At 45.3% G+C, this 15,609-nt stretch overlaps 1 protein-coding gene across 1 annotated transcript in view; it reads left to right on the top strand.

Annotated features, from left to right (window-relative positions):
* Positions 1 to 15,609, top strand: part of MYO16 (myosin XVI) — a 587,020-nt gene that overhangs the window by 309,159 nt on the left and 262,252 nt on the right. Inside the window, exons 14-15 of the mRNA XM_032881053.1 lie at positions 1,802 to 1,907; positions 9,064 to 9,181. Coding sequence (XP_032736944.1) covers positions 1,802 to 1,907; positions 9,064 to 9,181 — 224 coding nt within the window. The remainder of the gene's footprint in view (positions 1 to 1,801; positions 1,908 to 9,063; positions 9,182 to 15,609) is intronic.

Here is a 15,609-nt window from a genome sequence, read left to right as displayed (position 1 = left end):
TTCCCTCATAGATGTCTGCGGTCTTCATGTCTGCAGACTCTGCAGTACTGGTTGAGAATCTCTTGTTGAATAATGGCTGCCTTCCACACTACCCCTTCTCCAAGAATCAGTCCACCCCCCACCTCATGAGGAAGTCTTCCCCGGTTTCTTCCACTTCTGGGCACACTGCTCCTTCTTCACCTGTGGGAACCTTATTCCCTATGAACAGAATCTCTACAACAACAAGATTTGTGAAACAGCCAATTATTTTGCTAAGTAAGAGAATATTTATAACAGTGAATACAAATGTAGAATAAATTTCCATCAAGAAAGAGCTAAATTGTTTCATCTCTGAAATGAGAAGGTTAAAAGCAAATGTCTTTGAACCCAGAAAAGGAGCTCCTTCTCCTGTGCAGGTCTCTGTCACCTGTGCCCCAAGGTGGTTGTTCTAAAACGTCGTTCAACTATGTGGATGAGGGGAATAGAAGTGTTTGTTAACAAGGGGAGGCTGTAATAAAAGAAGCAAATTTCAGCTTCTTCTTTTCCGGCAAGCATCCTTTAAGCAAATTCATTAGTACGAAAGACGCAGGGAGAAGCTTGAGAAATCAGCACTAGTAAAGAGCTTTATACAGATTTTTAATTTTTAAGCTCTCAGTTGAATAAAGACTTTTCCTAAATAAAGACTGTTTTCATGAGCATTCTATCTGGAAACAGTAAGTACTTCATTTTAAATCAATAATTACTGTATTGCATTTTTATGTTAATCTTCTATTGCCTCGTGTCCAAAATGTAATATAGTTCATTTACAGAAATTAAATGAGTTGTGGGGGCCTGGGGGCCTTGGTGGGTTAAGCATCTGACTCTTGGTTTTGGCTTAGGTCACGACCTCCAGCTCCTGAGGTTGATCCCCAGGTCAGGTCCACACTCGGCAAGGAGCCTGCTTGAGATTCTCTCTCTCCCTCTGCCCTGCCCCGGCTTGCACACTCATGCACATTCTCTCTCTCTCTCTCTCAAATAGATAAATGAAAATCTTTTAAAAAAGAAATTTGATGAGTTATGAAGCATGCCTGAGAAATAGGAAAAGTATTGTCTTATTAATAACAAGTTTGGCGAGGGTCCGTTTGTTCTGGACATGCAGAACGTCAGGCTGACAGCAGCCTCACGGGGCAGCTGGCCATCTGAGGATCCACCTTACTCCCCTGGTCACATCTGACCATCTTAACAACTTAGTTTCAGGAGCTGCTTGCTTTATGTTCATTTTGGAGAGAAGACAAGGGAAGCGTAGAAAGATCCCATGGGTCTCCGGAGGAAGGTGGAATGTCTTTCCTGGAAGGCTCAGAAAGATCCAGCAAGGTCATGTGGTGGAGCTCTAGAACACGCATCCCCACTGTAGAGACTGTCCCCTGGGGCCACCTCACTTACCTTCATTTACAAAGCTGAGGACAAGTCGTCATTGTCTTTCTTTTCAGCTTGACCTCTGTCTGCTGTAATTCACCTACACGTGTGGTTCTTCCCTGTGAGACGTTGGATGGCAGACTTGCCTCCCACTGATATGAGGCTCCAGCATCTAGAGACGTTGGGGTTAAATTCATATGGCGTCCCAGCGTCTAGAATACCACACAGGGCATGTGACGTAGCTCATGTGTACTAACTATTTTGGATGAACAAATCAAAAGGAAGAGTTAAATGATACCATACACGCATCAAAGGGCCAGTCATTCCCTCACCATCTTTGTATCTGAGGATCCTGTCTGCCCATTGGATTGTTTACTACATTCTCCAAAACAGTAAACTTGGGTTTTCTCTCTCTGCTTTCTTTTAGTGGAGAAAGAGGATCGGGCAAGTCTGAAGCCAGCAAACAAATAACGAGACACCTCACCTGCAGATCTGGCTCCCGCAGGCCCATGTTGGACTCCAAATTTAAACATGTAAGTTTCTTGTTTGGGTTGGAGAATACGTTGAGCCAAAAAATCTGCAGTTTACCAATAAATGGGAACATCATGATAAGACCATAATTTGGCCATAAATTGGCCCAAGTTTGCAGAAATAAAGGAAAAAAGAAGATTGCTGCAAATTAATGCTGCTCAAGTGAAGGTTCATGTTCTTGTACGTGTTTTCAAATATTTTGAACATAGTCTTCTTATATTTGCTCAGAACAGTTGGATTGAAAACATGTGATAGACTTAGAGATTGTTGTTGCTTGGCTGGAAAGTGCCACTTTGGTGTGTCACTACCTCTGAGGGGTTTGGCCCGATAAGCACCTTTTTGGGGGGGAAATCACGGAGAGCTGATAATAAAGTGTCAGTGTATATAAAAGAATTGATAACAGGAAATGTTAATGACACTGATGGGCAGGTAATACACCTTCACCCGCAATATTGATTTTTTGGACGTACAATGTTGTGTTAGTCTTAGGTGTACAACACAGTGATTGGATGTGTGTGTGGATTGCAAAATGATCACCATAGTAAGTTTAATTAACATACATCACTATACAGCATTAAATTCTCGTGTGTGTGTGTGTGTGTGTGTGTGTGTGTGTGCGTGTGTTGAGAACTTTCAAGTTTTGCTAGCTCAGCAGCTTCCAAACATCTGGAGCGGTGCTGCTCGCCATGGTCGTCACGTGTGCGTGAGATCTGCAGGACTTTCCTGCCTTGTAACTGGGACTTTGTGCCTTTTGACTCCTATCACCCCATTTAGAACTGATTTTAAGTTATATTCAGTAACACCTGCTTTTATATGAAGACCCCTCATCGACCTCCTTCATCCAGTAAAGTATTAGCAAGATTCAAGGAGGAACCAGAAAGGCCTCCGAGCAGCTCTGGTAAAGGTCAGAGAAACTCAGAGATTTTACCCAAGGACACACCTGCCTGTGCTTGGCTCTTGTTCTCACGCGGTTCTGGTTGGTTCTATTAGCAGTAGACTGGAGGAACGAGCGCGGGAGCTGCTAGAAGGAGCGTGCGTGGGAGTGGGAGCCCCTAGGGAGTGGGAGCACAGAGACGATCAATAACCGATCAGGAAAATGATCAGAACTCAAAAGTGTGTTGCTCCGGGAGTCTCCACCTGCAGGGCTAAACCTCCATTTTCATCCTTTTCTAGGAAATGACTCTGGTATAACCTGTGATGATTATTCTCTTACATGTCCCCCATTACTTAAGGGGCTGTGGGGTCCTACAGTCTGCCCTCCCGTGTGCTCAGTGGTCCCAGGACTTGGTCCATTCTGTGTGTTGACACCCTGTCCTAATCTCCTGATCAGCTTCTTACCGTGTAGACACCTGCCTAACAGCCTTCCTGGACATCCCATAGTGTGCCCCTAAGCCATGACCAGAGTGGAATGCACAGACTCCCACATTTCTCCTGCATTTCCTCCCAGGTCACCCATCAAATAAATGGCACAATCACTTTCTCATTTCCACACTGGAAACTGGCTGTCGCTTTGATGCCAGCCCCTCCCTGCTTCCCCCACGATCACAGTAACCCATCCGTTATACCTACTAGTGTTTTCTTCTCCAGCCTCCTGGAGGTTCCCTGTTCCCTTACTCTTGTTGAAGCCCCCTTTGAACACACATCCCCCCAGACCGGGTCATGGTGCCTCTGTCACGTAGTCATTTATCCAGCAACCCAAGAGGCTGCCATGTGCATTTCCCTTGAATTCAGAGATGCCTGCCGCATAGTAGGGGCTCAGTTTCTATGTAGCATATGAATGAGAGCAGGCAGAAGATATCTGTAAGTATTTCTGGCACACCTAAGGCACAGTTAATTATTCAGAGTTACATTAATCAATTTCCTTTAACAATATCAAATGAATTTAATGTGGATACACCATTTGTAGGTCATCAGGACCCTGCAAATTTCACTGTGTGTGTGTGAGGTTACACACCACCGGCCGTATTGCACCGGCAACTCTCTCTCGGTGTGTGTGTCACTGGGAGGCTGGGCAGGTGCATGCCTTGCCCCCCTAGAATCTCTCCTACATAAAGCTTGCTGCGCACACATCTGCAGAAAGACATCTGCATTTCATTCACCAACTTGATACTTGAAAGTGTCTGATGACATTGGAGTAGAAACAGTTGCTGTTAGCTCAGATTGTTCCATCAAATGGTGCTCCCTGAACGTTCCGACGTTGAGGATCTAGAAACCCATCGCCCTGACAGAATTGTGCTATTTGTGTTTGGTTTTCTGTCCCTGCCCTTTGGACCCGCAGCTGCAGGCCAGAGTTATTTCTGCCACAGTGATGTTCACAAGGGACGCTTCCGGACGTTTTCGTGTGTGATTCCTCATTTAGGAATGAGAGGGACTTCTATTTAATCGACAGATCAATCTAATGTCCTCATATTTTCTACTTTTGAAAAAGAAGTCCTTAAAAATTTTAATCTGCTCTTCTAGATCCCAAACTTACGCCTGATTCTAGAGATTCTTCTCTTTGTGAAGAATGTTCCATAAATCAGTTCTGCACGCGTCTCGGGTGACATATGTGATCATTAAGGACTCTAATCCATAACCATTTACTAAGTTCAAACTATATATATCCACATGATTCTACCACCACACAGCTTAAAATAATTTAACATTTTCATCGAGTTGGGTGGAATAGCATAAATTATCTTTGTTCAGATATTGTCAGCTACTGACTACTGACACATAAGAATTAGGGAATTTATAGAACAACATGGCTATAAAATAGACTTAGGTTAACTAATAGAATGATGGGATCTATTGGCCTAATCATACTGACAAGGCACCGTGGGCTCCAATGTAAATTATAGACTAAAGCAATCATTTATTAACATCATCCTTTGTGAAAGAGCAGGCTGTGTAATGTTTAAGCCGCATTCTAGATGACTTCATGTAAATTGGCTTTGCAGTTCAGCTTAAGTGAGCACAGACTAAGTGGCATTTCCTTAGACAGCTATAACTCTTCCAAATCAGTTAGCACCTGGGAATCAATACTATGATATCCATGCAAATTTCATGTACAACTATTTCCAATTCATGTGTTTGTTTTATTCATAAATCATACAATAAGTGATTTTCTGGTCTTGTGAAATAATATTGCCCAGGGTTGACTATGGCTTCAATTCACATCAGTTATGCTTTTTTTTTTTTCATCTGTTTCTCTCTCATTTACAATCCACATGAATATCATTTGGTGTCCAAAGTGTTCCTGAAAATTACCCAGTCCAGTGCTCGCTTCAGCAGCACATACACTGAAAATTACCCAGTCCATCTTGGCGCAACGCCCAAGTGTACATGGGGGAATTAAATACGAATGTTGGCCAAACTTCTGAATTGCCTGGAGATCTTTGTAACATCATAGGGGTTTAGTGAAATTCTGCACATTCCCGAGATGCGCCTGTACTTCCTGCACGAAAGAAAAGTCTAATTAAGGAGATGAGTGTGTAAGAGCATCCTTGATGGTGAAGTTCAGGGCCCAGGGGAAGGGGGAAGCTTTGTCAGGTGACCCCCAAAAGGAGATAAGTGGGTGAGCTGACTAGGAAAGCTGTTCAGCCAGACCCGATGGTGCAACATCGCTGAGACTCCACGCCAGCAGCCACGGTGTGCGATGCTGCCCATGGGGCCACGTGCGTGACAGACACGCACAGGACATTTCCACTGGGGATGCTGGCTGTGTCTAGCCCATGCATTTTGCCCTGGGTCTTAGGATACTGCAAGAGAAAAGCAGTCATTGGAGGTTATTCTGATCAGCAGTTTCTGAAGAAGAGTGAAGGAAAGGTGGGGCATCTTGGTGTGGCCGTCAGCAGACAATCATGCACGCTGAGGAGCAGAGAGAATTTTCCTTGTGGTTTCCTCCAGCGACTTAATTAAAGATTATTACCTGGAGTGTGGGGAGCATGAGAACAAGGTGAAGGGACTTGGGGTAGAGTTGGCCATTGCTAATCCCTGCTGAACCATAAGCGGCACTCTCCACGAGGGCAGTGGGGAAGAGCCAGATCTGGGGGGGTCTGGACAGCCAGAGGGAGCCAGGCTCCCAGCCCCAGACATGACCTGCGGTACTTTCATGCAGGCCACACACGTGTTATCAAGAGACACTCAGCCGTCACGTCCCTGAATCTTGATCTTGTACTTCAGTTGTCTTGCCCTAAAAGTCTACAGAGGTTCACACTCTGCCCTTGCAGTGGGCTTCCGAACTGAGTGCGTTTGAACTCCATCACCCTGGAGACGGCTTTTGCTCCTCTGTACAGTTTCCAAACAGCTAAGATCAGTGAAGAAGGCTGTTGTTTTCAATCCCCAAATTTGAATTTCAAGGTGGAGAAGCAGGGGACTTTCCGTGGTGATAGGTTTATTGGGACATAAAAACCAGGTGTTGGGGGAAGAGACAACTGCCTGGGACTTTTCACTCATTCCGGCCCAGATGACTTTCAGCTTTCAGGACCTTTCAGATCCATTTAAATTGCTTAACTAAACATTTATTGAGTAACTGCTTTTACAGAGTGGAGTGATGGGGTCCGCTTGGTTGAGCCACGGTTTTTTATTGAGGAAGCCACAGATTTTTGCACTTAGAAAATACCGTACGTTAACCACCACCAAAATAGGAGTGCATAGCTTTTAGAGGCACAGCTATGAAAATTTTAGAGGAAAAAACCATACAGTTGCAAATAGGAAAAAAAAAACTTACCAATAAAATTTGAATACTTAGGAAATATTTACTTACTTACCCTTGCTACATTTTTGTTAAAAGTTTTGCTCTTGTACAACATTCTCATTATTTTCTTTCGAAGTTAAGGTGGGCAATGGACCAATACCAGTTTTGCGTCTTCTTCCTCTTTTTTCGCCCCCGGTATTTCTCTTAACATATTTGTTTAGCGCCACCTATTGGTCAAGCAGATAATTAAAGATGAAAAAACGTTACTTCGGTGTAACCCGGATCTGAAGCTTGAATTCTTCAATCGTGGAACAGAGCCCAGTGGAAGACTGCCGTATGAGCTCTTGCATTTTGCTCAATAGGTTTAGCTTCCTACAGCTGGAAGCCCTCTATGTCCTTATTGTGGTTCTAGCAGTCCCCGCCCGTGACACAGTAAGGACACACACCCTATTTCACAGAGAGATGGCCTGGGTTCAAACCCCAGCTCCACTATTAACAAGCTCTGAACCTTGGGGGAGTTATGTAATCTCTCAATTTCCTTTTCTACAAAATGGAGATACCAGAAAGAAAAGAAATATGTAATTAAGAAATATATACTTAATATAATAAAAGAAATAAAATAAATATATGTATAAATGTACTTACCCATGTATATCTATGTGTGTGTAGAGTATACATAATTTTATATGCAACTTCATTTATATTATGTGTTATATATATAGAGAGAAACTTTAGAGTAATGCTTGACAAAATACATTTTGCTACTATTCTTATCAAAAATACAATGAATCCTTGTTATTTGTTGGGTGCTTACCATGGGCCGTGCACCAGGCTGAGAGCTTTGCACAGCTGACACTGAGGAAGGAGCTATTCCTGTGTTAACCTAAAAGAGAAGGTGGTTCGGGGACTCATGAACCTGGCTTAGTGTCATATAATTTGTTACTAGCACAGCTGGAATGTGGGGGAAGTTGCTTCTCCCTCCACAGCACACGTTTTGAAATATTGCCCTATATTTCCTGTTTGGGCATTTTATTCATTATCTTTTATGTCTCTTTTCTATAATAACAAGCCAGTTTATTTTCAGATACAGCACCAAAATAGCTAGAAGCCAGAATATTTTAAAAAAATCCATTCTAATCCTTGTTATGAATTTTTAAATGATTGTTAAATGTAATATACATGTTGAAAGTGTGATTTACTTACACTGTTAATTCCACAATATACTTATGTAATATTGAAGTATTGGAGAAGAAGCAAAAATCAGGACCTTTAAGAATACTATTTCAAATTATTTTTCAGTATATATTTCTGCTATCACTACCATCAATTCACTGTTATGATCTTTAAAACTAGGTTATTACAAAGAGATCTAAATTCTGGGCTTTCTGTAAAAATTCAACATGTTTCCTCCAAAATTTCAAAAGTTCAAAAACCAGTCTTTTGGTATATTTTGCAAATACCACAAGTTTTAGCAATTGGGATTGTGCTTAGAATCGAAATATTATTTTGTCATCTTTCAAGATACAAAATACTTCCAGGTGAACCAAATGCTTTCATAGATCAGTATCCAGAAGGTTAAAAAGAAGCAGCAAAGTATTTTTTTTTCTTTTAACTTAGAATAAAATTCTCAAAATCTACTATCACCAGAAGTTAAAAAGAACCCCTTGTATCAAGAAGGTAATGGGTTAGTGTCCTCTCCCTTGTGGCGTATGCAGGAACTGCATTTCGCTGCAGTGACTTGAAAAAGACCGAAAAATACCTTTGAACCTTCCAGGTTTTCATACTTTCTGGAGAGCTGCTTGGTCATCATCATCATCACAGACACGATCGATTGTGAAAAGAAATGGTGTTTTCTCTGTAGTCAGCGTTTAAGGAAACATGTCAGGAAAGAATTTCAGATGCCAGGGTTGATATGAAGATCTTCGTTAACGACGTTTTAAAGCCCTAGTTCCCCGGGTCTGGAAGAGAACACTGGTGATGAGACACACCAAGTAAAACAGCCTCAACTAGAACTCTCATTCCTGTTTCTGTGGGAGAGAACATTGGCTTTGAAAGTGTGTGTGTCTGTCCCGGTTCAAAAGAAGGTTAGAAGCAAATGTTTAAGTTCATTTGTTTGTTTCAAAAGAAATTCTCACTGTTGCCTCTATGAAATCCAATTCCTTCCCTCCAAAACCACAAAAGCATTTCTTCTGTCCTATTAAGTTTAAAAGCCTAAATAACGTGTGTTGAGTTGTTTATGTTTGTGTAAAGAGATAGCAAAGCCAAGTGAAGCCCTCTGTGTGTCATTGTCTTATTATGTTTGAGGCAGAGGCTGCTAGTAGTTTGCCGTTGAAGAAAGAGCGACCGTACAAATTCCATATGGAATCATACAAACAACAAGGACCCTCCTGCCTAAGGGGAAAGTTCTGTATCTTTGCTATTATTCCCAGTTTTGTTTTTTAAAAATGAGGAGCTCAGTGAATGTTTCCATCTTGCTACAGGTCATGTGCATCTTGGAGGCCTTTGGACATGCCAAGACAACACTTAATGACCTGTCCAGTTGCTTCATAAAGTATTTCGAACTACAGTTCTGCGAGAGGAAGAAACACTTAACTGGAGGTAAGTATAAAATGAACAAAGGCAGATCTCAAGAGCTACCAGGAGAGGGCAGAAGAACCCCAAACATGGCACCAACAGTGACCATGGGCCTGTGCTCCTGTGTGTGTGTGTGTGTGTGTGTGTGAGAGAGAGAGAGAGAGAGAGAGAGAGAGAGAGAGAGGCAGAGAGATCACATGTGCGCACCCCTGAGATGCCAGGTCAGGGCTTCTAAAGTTATTGTGAATTGAAAAATACTCAGAAATGTGGGGTGAACCTTTTCAAGATGATTATTGTATAAACTATATGATATGGAACCAAACCAAACATAGCTGAAATGAATCCTAGTTATTGAACGAAGAAATGACTCACATACTCAGTTAAAATAAATGAGAACTTGAGTACCCAGTGCCTTCATGCAACAGACATTGAAATCTATTTTAAATAGAGCTGAATCTATGTTTTTTTAAAATGATTGAATAAAAAAATAAAAAAAATGATTGAATTAGAACAAATCAAAGCAACAAATAACCACCCAACTAAAGCCAAAAAGAACTTTTTTGTTGTTGTTTAAGTAGTTAATGTGCACTTTATGAAAAGCCCTTATTTAAAATTCAACTAATTTAAGGGTTCCTGGGCGGCTCAGTTCGTTGAGCCTCTGACTCTTGATTCCGGCTCAGGTCGCGATCTCAAGAATCACGAGTTCAAGCCCCGCTTCAGGCTCTGCTCCATGGGGAGTTTGCTGGAGACTCCTCTCTCCCTCTCCCTCTGCCTCTCCCCCTGCTCATGCTCTCTCCCTCCCTTTCTCCCTTTCTCTCTCTAAACTAAGGAAATACATCTTTAAAATTTTTTTAAAATTAAAACTCAGCTCCTTTAGAATTCACTCGGGATTTTACATCTTTCTAATCAAAGCAGATTATCCAGGCGAATGAATCGTCTGGACAGCACTGCAGGTGGGTGCCTCCTGCCCCTGGAAGAAATGGAGTGTTGTGGAAACGGTAGTAACAGCTGTCAGCACACCAACAACCGCTCAGTGCAGTGATTGTAGAAAAGGATCAGTCTTAGTTGGGGTTTTCGAGTGCTCTTCGGGAAGCAGAAGTTAGCTCTGACCGTGATTTAGAAACAAAAAGCCTGTATTTTGCAGTAAGTGTTTGTCAAAATCCATTATTACGAGGTGAAACTGGGTAAGAAAATGCAGGAAAGGAGTCAGAGGAGACAACTGTGGACCTTGGGGAAGCAGCTTGAATTCTGCAACAGGACAGTCGTGTTTTTAAAGATCGCGACTGCAGGCAGTGGGGGAGACTCGCGCTGTCCGGGAGACCCAGAGAACAGCGGTCTTGAGCCTCCGACTCTGGTTTCTGGGTCTCAGTTTTCTAACCTGCCCTGGGAATGTCCCCCCACGGGAGCACCACAGCCTGACCTCTCCAGCTCTGGCGCGATTCCCCTTGCGCTTTCGGGGGAACGGCGGTCCGAGCCCCAAGGCCGGAGGAGCCCCAAGGCTGCCGCTCCCCTGCGTGACTCCGAGACGAGCCCTCGCTGCACCTTTGGGAGCTTGTTGGAGATGCAGCCCTGCGGAGTGGGACTCTCTTCCCCAGGACTCCCAGTGCCTCCTGGGGCCACCAGGGCTATGGGGGCACTGACCAGCCCACGCAGAGCCTGCCACCATGCTTTGCACACGTGGCTCAGGGAAGAACCCCGTCCAGACTCCCCTCATGTGACTTTGTGTGCTGGGGATTCCGTGTTCCCTTTTCCAAGATGAAGACACGATCACGGGCTTCTGCAGGCCTTGCCCGTTACCGACTTTGTGGACTTTCCTCCTGGACAGAATTTAGCATGTTGGTCTCGAAAGTCACGGTTGGCAAGTTGGCGGCAGAGCTGGAGCATAGGGCCGGGAGCTGCTCCTCCTGCTCCCGGGACGTCCCAGCGGGTGCGCGGCCACCCACAGGCTTCTCTGGCTCGTCCCCTCCGGGTTAGTGCCCTTGATTCCCTTCCTAGTGCCCAGGCTCACTGGTTTGGCGTCCTCCTGCTGCGTTCTTTTAAAAATCCGGCAGTGATTCTATGGTGGTTCTGCGCAACTCCCCACCCCAAAAAAAAAATTTAAGAGCAAAACCCATATTACCAAGCCGGCCAGTGCTGGTTGAGACTCCCTTGCTGGGAGCGGGGAAGCCCAAAGGGTCCCAGGGGGCTCTGCTTTCCGTGGGGAAGGGGACCGGTGAGCGTGTGTGCAGGGAAAGTGCACAGGAGCGGGAGCCTGCTGTGGATGTGCCTGCAAGGATGCAGAATGAAGGACACGGAATGAAGGATGTGGAAAAGCAGCCTGTTGAGGGACACATGGCATGTGCCTTCACATACTCGCGACCGTGTGGAAAGGGCTTGAGAACAAAGATCTGTGTGTGAGCTCTGCCCAGATGTTCCAGAGAGAAACTGTCCTCCCTGATCTCGAGGCCTCCCAGTGACTTCCTGGGGAGGCCCCCACCGTCCCTCTCCCCAGGCCCCGGCCACCCCAGCGGGGCCAAGGTGCAGACCCCTCATGCAGGACTTCTGCTGCACAGTTCTGGAGAAGCAGTGAGGAGGCCCCAAGTTCCCCAAGTCCACCCAGGAAGCCCCTGGTAACTGGTGACCGGAGTTCCTATGCCCAGCAGAGGACCGGATGGCACGGATTGTCCCCTAGAAAAAAGACCCCACATGGGAATCCTGTAGAGCGTGGGAGCATGCGAGACCCACTCTGACAAAATGCTATAAGCTCGCTGGCTTGGAGCAGAAGTCCGGATCAGCAGGATGGTGCTGTCCTGGATGTCCCCAGGGGACCGTCCTTGCTGGCTGCTTGCAGCCTCGAATGGGTGCTGCCACGTCTGGGGCTTGTTGGCTGGTGACTGTAATGCTCAGGTCTCAGCCTCACTTGTCACGGGGTCTGTCCCTGTGTCTCCCTCCGGACAAACACCGGTGACATCGGACCTGTCCAGCTCCAGCGTAACTACTTCTTTTCTGAAGAAAGAAGTTGTGTGTTTTGTGAAGGGTTAGCTCAACCGTGCATTGGACCGGGTCCTGCCCTTAAAGGCTTGCCAGATAGTCGGGGAGCTGGACCTCGCCTGTCTGTGTCCACTTGTCTGTCTGCATCTACTTGTCTGTCTGCATCTACTTGTCTGTCTGCGTCCACTTGTCTGTCTGCATCTCTTCATCACCAAAGGGCAGATGAGGGTCTTGCACAAGGTCGGGCAGAGTCAACGTTCAGTGTCAACTGAGTAAGTGAGTAAAGGGCCAGCTGAGCCTGCGGGAGTCGCTCTAACAGAGGGTAAGAAGTGGGCAGGACCATAGAGGAGCCTCAGATTCTGCACAGAGCTCAGACTCCAGAAGTCCTGGGTCCAAGGGCCAACCCATGCACCTATGACCTTGATCAAACCACGTGGACTAAGGTCGATTTGTAAAATGGAAAGGGAAACCACAGAGAGCAGGCGGACCGGGCGAATGAGTGAAGTAGGATGTGTGGGGTGGGGGCACTGTGCTGATCTAGAAGCTCTTGCCCTACGGCATGGCCTCATCCTACCATGAGTACCTCTGCTGCTTCCCTGCTCCGTCACAGTCACGTCCCTGGGCCCTCAGGTTGGCACGTAGGCATGTCATTTGTGGGACACAAATGTGGGATGCCACAGAGAATAAGGGGGATCTGTTGCATTATCCTGACCTCTCAAACTAATTTTCAGTTTGGAACTTCTTCGTTACCCCCCAAAAAGAGGTACCGAACACTAGAAGAGGCCTCAGGTTGGTGGATACCTTTGATAATCTCCGCTGATCTCCAGGCTCCTTTTGTGAAGGGAAAACAAAAGAGATAATCATTTAAACTACTTCACACGAATTTTCAGGAGAGCTGAGTTATCCAAATGGATCCCCTGGAAGAGGCTTCTGAATTTTAAGTGTTCCCTAAAATAGTAAACCAAACTTGAGTAAGATTTTTACACCTCAAACTAGGTCAAGTGAATGTAGGTTACAGGTTGATTTTGTACTTCGTGGTGGTCTAGAGTTTCCCTTAAATTATCCACTTTTCTAAAACAGTGGCGATGGGTGTCTTGGACAGAGTATTCTCTTACTAATTTTAAGGTTGAGAGAGGTTGCATGTTCCCTTTATAGATACTGTTGCTCCTACGGTTATAACTTAATGCCAGCTCCCTAATCAGGGATGTAGCCATGAATTATGATAGAAAATATGAGGCTCAGTTTTATGCAATAGCAGCTATAGAAAAGTGGGGACTGTTTATTTTGAAGAAAATTTAATTAATAAAGAACATTCTAGTCTGGCTTTCAGCCCAACATTTCCCCCATCTGATTACTTATTTAACAGTGTCATTGTTCTGAGTTCGCCTGTGTCTGTGCCAGCACCCTCAGGACAGACCGACGTCTAGAACCTCTTACCGTAACCCCATAGGTGAGTTTGTAGTAGGAAACCTCTGCCAACAGTGATGTGCTGGCATTCAGCCAGTACCTTTCGCTCGGGACTCTGAGGTTGAATCCCTAATGACTTAGACTTTTCATCTAAGAGCGTAGAGGGGTTTTCGGGGCTTAGGTGCACTTATGAAATTAATGGTGGGGATCAAGATCATATCTGGTCTTTTTAAGGTCCTTTAATGTATTAAGGTTATGAGTATGTGCAATGTTTTGACATAAGATAGAGCAGTATCCTTTCAGTCTTTGCCCCAGGGGACCATTTTGTTGTTTCTAAATATTCAGATCTATGTGGTAGAGACCTCTGCAGTGTTTGGAATCCCAGGTCCCCCATCACAAAGCATCCTTCCGCAAGGACACTTGGCGCAGCACGGAGGGGCTCCCAGGCTGGATCTCTGCGTGGACGTTGGGCGAATGTCCCTTACCCTCTTCTCCCAATAAGAAAATTTGACACCAGACCATGCTCTCGCATATTCCTTTCAGCCTTGTTTCACTTAATTGGGGAGAAACTACTTTTGAAGACCTACAGTGGAGGCTGAGAAGGGCTTGCTGTAGCGCCCCTCACCGGGGAGAGGGCGGGCAGAGCTGCGACGACGGTGGTTGGGAACCCCTGGTGTGTATGCCACCCCTCACCCCTGTGCTCAGCTCAGTGAGCAGGCTGGGCAGGTGGCCCTTTGCAGGTGGCGCGGCGAGGCACAGACCTCCTGTAGCAACGAGACATTCAAAACCAGAACGTTCCCCCAATCCGGGATAAACCCAGCTCCCCACCAGATACTTTGTTGGGTCATAATGTTGTCTCCTCTTCTGGGACATTGATGGAACTTTCCTAACAGCCTGACTGTGGGATTGTACGCTCATAACAATAACAAAATGAGCTGTGGTTTTGGAAGTATCGGCTGTCTGATATGAGGACTATGAGCTAAAACTTCAAAACCTTGGAAGCTGCTGTCCTGAAGTCTTTGCAGACTGAGGCGACTTTTTTTTCTTTTTTTAAACTCTTTAATATTTATTATACGGGCATGAAGTCAAATTATTTTCCTGTTATGATTTTTTCGGAAATAAGCTTTTATGTATTTCTAATGCTTTCTTCTGCAGGGTCCGTATAAATACGTTCTTTACAATGTACTGTTTGGTTTCACGTTGACGTATTTCAGTTCCCCGTAAAGTCAACTTCTTCTCATTTTGCCGATAGTCCCAACTGTCTTCCCTGACCAGTCGTTGGTCACTTATATCCCTGCATAAACCAATGTGACTGTTTGCATGTTGGCTTTCGTCCGGGCTCTCCCAGGGCTCACCAGCCTGTGGGCTCAGGTGGTCACTGTAAGACAAGTCGGATATACCGGCCCATTCCTGCCTCACCCCATTTCTTTTCTTTTCTCTCTTTTTTAAAAGGTTCAGTTAGCCAGCATGGAGTGCATCATAAGTTTTTGTTGTAATTGTGTGTAACACCCAGTGCTCAACCCTACACGTGTCCTCCTTAATACCCATCACCAGGTCACCCTATCCTCCCACCCCCCTCCTTTTGTAACCCTCAGTTTTGTTCCCAGAGTCCAGAGTCTCTCATGGTTTGTCTCCCTTTCTGATTTCTTCCCGTTCAGTCTTCCCTCCCTTCCCTGTGGTCCTCCACACTATTCCGTATGTTCCACGTATGAGAGAAACCACGTGATACTTGTCTTTCTCTTCTTAACTTGCTGCTCTCAGCATCATCCCCTCTAGTGCCATCCACATCAATGCAAATGCTGGATACTCCTCCCTTCTGATGGCTGAGTCATCCTCCATTGTACGGATGCACCACATCTCCTTTATCCATTCATCTGTTGAAGGGCATCTCGGCTCCTTCCACAGTTGGGCGATTGTGGACATTGTGGACATTCACCCTATTTCTGACACCCCCCCTTGGGATTCTTGGCTGTGTCTCTGGACCCGGCGCTACTGCCCAGTTTTCCTGCATTGGAGCCCTCAGCCGGCTCACCAGTCAGAATGTCCTCTGGTTCAGTGAGCTGAGGAGAAGCCCT

The sequence above is a fragment of the Lontra canadensis genome, unplaced genomic scaffold (assembly GCF_010015895.1).
Source record: "Lontra canadensis isolate GAN:19392208 unplaced genomic scaffold, GSC_riverotter_1.0 scaffold73, whole genome shotgun sequence".
Classification (NCBI taxonomy): domain Eukaryota; kingdom Metazoa; phylum Chordata; class Mammalia; order Carnivora; family Mustelidae; genus Lontra; species Lontra canadensis.
Note: the sequence above shows the minus strand (reverse complement) of the source record. Positions and strands in the feature narration are given on the sequence as shown.